The 4,541-nt window shown below is 48.6% G+C and overlaps 1 protein-coding gene across 1 annotated transcript; it reads left to right on the top strand.

Annotated features, from left to right (window-relative positions):
* The first annotated feature begins 373 nt into the window (after positions 1-373).
* LOC310754415 (actin, cytoplasmic-like) lies at positions 374-1,799 on the top strand. Its single transcript, XM_083596208.1, has one exon. The coding sequence runs from the start codon at positions 515-517 to the stop codon at positions 1,712-1,714; it is 1,200 nt and encodes a 399-aa protein (XP_083452334.1). The 5' UTR covers positions 374-514; the 3' UTR covers positions 1,715-1,799.
* The last annotated feature ends 2,742 nt before the right edge of the window (positions 1,800-4,541 follow it).

A 4,541-nucleotide genomic window follows, 5' to 3' on the forward strand; every position in this document is an offset into this window, starting at 1 on the left:
GTTTGCTTTTGTCATTCTGTGAAGTTTGCTGTGTCAGTAGAGCAGGAAACTCTTAATCTCAGGGCTGTGTGTTCGAGCCCCACAGTGGGCAAAATATTCCTGCATTGCAGGGGGTGGACTAGATGATCCTCATGGTCCCTGCCAACTCTACAATTCTATGATTCTATGAAATAATTGATGAGGATAAACCCATTAAATATCACACGGTGTCTAGAGTGGATGTCAATCATGGAAACCATAGACGTATGTCAAGTATTGTGGTAAGGTCTCAGTGGGTGTCAGTTCAGTTTCATTTCAATATCTTTATTAGAATGAAAACACCTTCATCTCATCCCTCATTCTTATGATGTCATTCTGCTGTGGCCACATCACAGGTGATTGTTATGGCAACACGGTTCCTGCCGTCTGTACTGATGGGAAGATTCTTTCTTTCCCTCTGAGGCTGTTGGACCACTCTCTGGTCTTGTGATAGCATCAGGACAAAGGGACATAGCCTCTGAAAGATCCCATCACAATGCACTACCCTAAGAAGTCCAAGAGTCCTGGCCCTGTAGGGCACAGACCAAGCTCAAAGGGCCTCCCGTCAGACTCCTCATCATGCCCACCAGACAAGTACAAGGACTATGCTGCCGTTGTTATAGACACAGGCACTGGATACACCAAGAGTGGCCTGGCTGGGGATGAGAAGCCAAGATCCATTGTGCCAAGTGTTGTGGGGGTGCCAAGGTACAGGACCAAGGAAAGCCCATTGTACTACATTGGGAAGAGCATCCCACAGCGGCGTGCGGAGGTGAGCACACACCAGGTAATGACCCATGGGGTCGTGACAGATTGGGATGCCCTAGAGATGCTGTGGCACCATGTCTTCTACACAGAGCTCAGCGTGTGCCCTGAAGAGCTTGCTGTGCTGGTCACCGATTCCCCCATGTCCCCAACGACTAACCGCGAGAAAATGGCGGAGCTGCTCTTTGAGAACTTTGAGGTGCCAGCCATGTTTGTGGCTCATCAGTCCCTTTTGTCGGTGTATTCCTACGGCCGGACAGGCGGGCTGGTGATTGGCTCTGGCTATGGGACATCCTACACCGCTCCTGTCCACGATGGCTACATTTTACCTCATGCCACCTACCGACTGGACATAGCAGGCAATGCCCTGACGGAATACCTGGCCAAGTTGATGGGAGAATCTGGGAACCCTTTCCATAAGGATGAAATGGAGGTGGTATGTCAGATCAAGGAGAAGTGCTGCTATATCCCGGAGGAATATGAGGGTGAACTGAACGCTGATGAGAAGAAATACCTCATGGACTACACCCTTCCTGACAGGCAGGTTATCTCCATTGGCAGTGAGCGCTTCCGCTGCTCAGAGATCCTCTTCAATCCGACCATGCTGGGCTTCCCAGAGGTGGGGCTTCATGTCCAAGCTATAAGCAGCATCAGGAAATGCAAGCCAGAGCGACAAGCGGACCTGCTTGCCAATGTGCTGCTGGCTGGTGGAACTACAATGCTTCGTGGCTTTTCCGAAAGGATTAAGAAGGAACTGCAGAAGATGGAGCCATCCAAAAAGGTCGGCATCCTGGCTTCCCCCAACCGCACCTTCTCTGCCTGGTTGGGTGGCTCCATTGTGGCGTCGCTCAACTCTTTCCAGAACGTGTGGATCGACCGGCAGGCCTACAATGAGAAGGGGTCCTTCATTGTCCACCGGCACTGCTTCTGATCAAGACGGTGGCATGCCAGGCTTGGCAAGGGCATGTGTCAAAGGGAAAATCTCCTCTACAACATGCTGTTTTTTTAGCATAGCACTTCTGAGTCAGTTCTGTTGCCACTATTGGAGATGGGGAAGAGCAAAGGGAGTTTGTAGGGATTTACAAAAAATCTAAGAAGAGGTGGGGAGGGGGAGGGAGGGAGAGAGTGGAAATGTTGAACTGAATAATGGATCCTTTTAAAAAATGTGATTTGTTACAGGTAAAGCCTATCAAAAAAAAGCAGTGCAAGATATGTGTGCCATATTTCTCACATACACACAAGTATGAACTGTCTCATAGGCAGACCTACACACCTGCACATCTTTCATTAGATCAATTCGTGGCTACTAGCCATGAGGGCTATGTTCTACCTGGTCAATCACTGTGAGAACAAGATGTTGGTCCAGGTGAGCCTTTTCCTCTGAACCAGCAGAGCTGTTCTTATGTTCTTACATTTGTGGTGGCAGAACTCACCCACCACCATGTGCAGTTCTCACCGTAGCTTTCTCCCAAATCTGCGAACGGTTACCCATATTTAGAGATTGTTCCTCCCCCTCACACATTTCCGCCCACTGTCCAAGGAGAGCGCAACCTGTAAAACTGCTCATACATTGAGGTCGATCAAGACTGTGAGGTGAGGAGCTTGGGTCCAGGGAAATAAATGAAAACATAGCCATTGCTGACCATATGTGGCTCCTGCTAAAGAATGCCACTGGAACAGAAGAGTTTATCAGAACAGGGCTTTTAGTCCTTTAGCAAGGCTAGTTAGTCAGAATCTCTGCTAAGGCCAAAGGACACAAATACAGAATCCTGTGCTTTTTTCTTTGACAAAAGGTGGCATTATCTGCAAATCATGGGGGAGAGGCTTCAAGGTTGGTGTAGTGAAGGATGGATGAGTGAGTGAGTGAGTGGTGGATAGAGGAGGCATTGTCCTCTATCCTCTGGGTCACAAGTAGAGCCCTGCAGGATCAGACCCATGGCCTATCTCACCCAGCATCCTCCTTTCCAGAGTTGCCAGTTGCTGCCTATGGAAAGCCCGCATGCAGGGCAAGATGACAATAGCCCTTACTTGCAGATGTTCTCCAGAAACTGGTACCCAGGGATCTGCTGCCTCTTATCTCAGGGGTAAACCTATACATCTTTTACTTTGTCTGCATGTATTTCTCTCATTTAATATTTTCACCCCTAAGCAATGGGAAAGTGAAGAGACATTTACAGCCATCTCATAAACCAGAGATTGTGTTGCCATAGACCAGCTATTTGGCAGAGAGCATTTTTTTTTAGGGCTGGAGGTAGTGCAGCCTCTTTTCTCTTACATCCTCCCTGGGGATCCTATGCCAGGAACTTCAGAGATGGTCTTTCTCCTGAAAGAACTGGGAACTAATTCTGTTTCTTTTGCCCTGTCTCCATGACAATCTATGTAATTACCGCTGGTGGACTATTTGTTGCCATGGCAAATTTAAATGCACACTGATCCTTGTGTGTGTTATGCTATGAGTCATTGGCTGAGCTGCCACCCAGCAGGGTCTGTGAACATACTAGCTCTTCACTTTGCTCCAGAAGGAAAGAGGCTGATCAGCTGTGGCGGATCACATGGGGTGGCCTGGCTGTGCTAAAGTTAACACCGAGTGAGGCATCCCAGCACCCTCAGCCTCTCCTATAGGCTCCTTGCAGAATGAGATTCTCCATCCGCGAGACCAGTGAGTTGGCTTGCCACTCTCTCTTCCAAATATCCCCACTGTGATCTGGCTTACTTGGCAGCTGAAAAGTACCTGCAGATGCATTCGGTACTGAGAGGTTGGCCCCCTTTGTTTCCCTTCCAGTGAGAGTCAGAAGTGATGGACAGTCCAAAAATGGATAGTTCACAAGCAGGCAGCAAAGTTGTTGAGAAAGGAAGCTGCCCAGGAACAACTTGCCAGGATGAAAAAGTGCAGATGGTTCTGGTGTCAAAAACTGTTCCATTAAAAATAAGTGGTGATTTTCAAACCGGAGGAATTAAGTACTCTTGGTGTGTCGGGGGGGGTGTCCTGTAATGATTGCTGCCATCCATTGCATCACTTTTATGCCCACTCTCCCATTTTCCATTATGGCAGCCCTGTTTCCTTTCCCAGCCAGAAAAGTTGGTGGGAGGAAGAAACAGACAAAAAAAGAGGCAGGGGCAGGTAGTAACTAAACCCAAAGGAGCCTGCTTACCCCTCAGAACAGGCTTCCTCAACCTCGGCCCTCCAGTTGTTTTTGGCCTACAACTCTCATCATCCCTAGCTAGCAGGACCAGTGGTCAGGGGTGATGGGAATTGTAGTCTCAAAACATCTGAAGGGCCGAGGTTGAGGAAGCCTGCCTCAGAATGACCAGGATCTGAGTTCAGATGTTGTTGTTGTTTAGTCGTTTAGTCATGTCTGACCCTTCGTGCCCCATGGACCAGAGCATGCCAGGCACTCCTGTCTTCCACTGCCTCCCACAGTTTGGTCAAACTTCAAGAACACTGTCCAACCATCTCGTCCTCTGTCGTCCCCTTCTCCTTGTGCTCTCAATCTTTCCCAACATCAGGATCTTTTCCTGGGAGTCTTCTCTTCTCACTGAGCTCAGATGAGTGTTGTTGATTGAGTTCTCTCTCATGTTGACGCCACACTTGGGAATTAGCAAGTATGCCCTTCTCTCCTTATGCCACATAAAAGCAATCCAACCGGATTACTCTGGACAAGCCAATGGATCTTTACAATCAGTGTATGTGCTATAGCAGGGTGGTCCAACATTCAGCCTGAATGCAGCCCTCAAGGCCTTTTTTTGATGGCCCTCAA

Source organism: Podarcis filfolensis (genome assembly GCF_964270895.1).
Source record: "Podarcis filfolensis genome assembly, chromosome: 2".
Taxonomy (NCBI): domain Eukaryota; kingdom Metazoa; phylum Chordata; class Lepidosauria; order Squamata; family Lacertidae; genus Podarcis; species Podarcis filfolensis.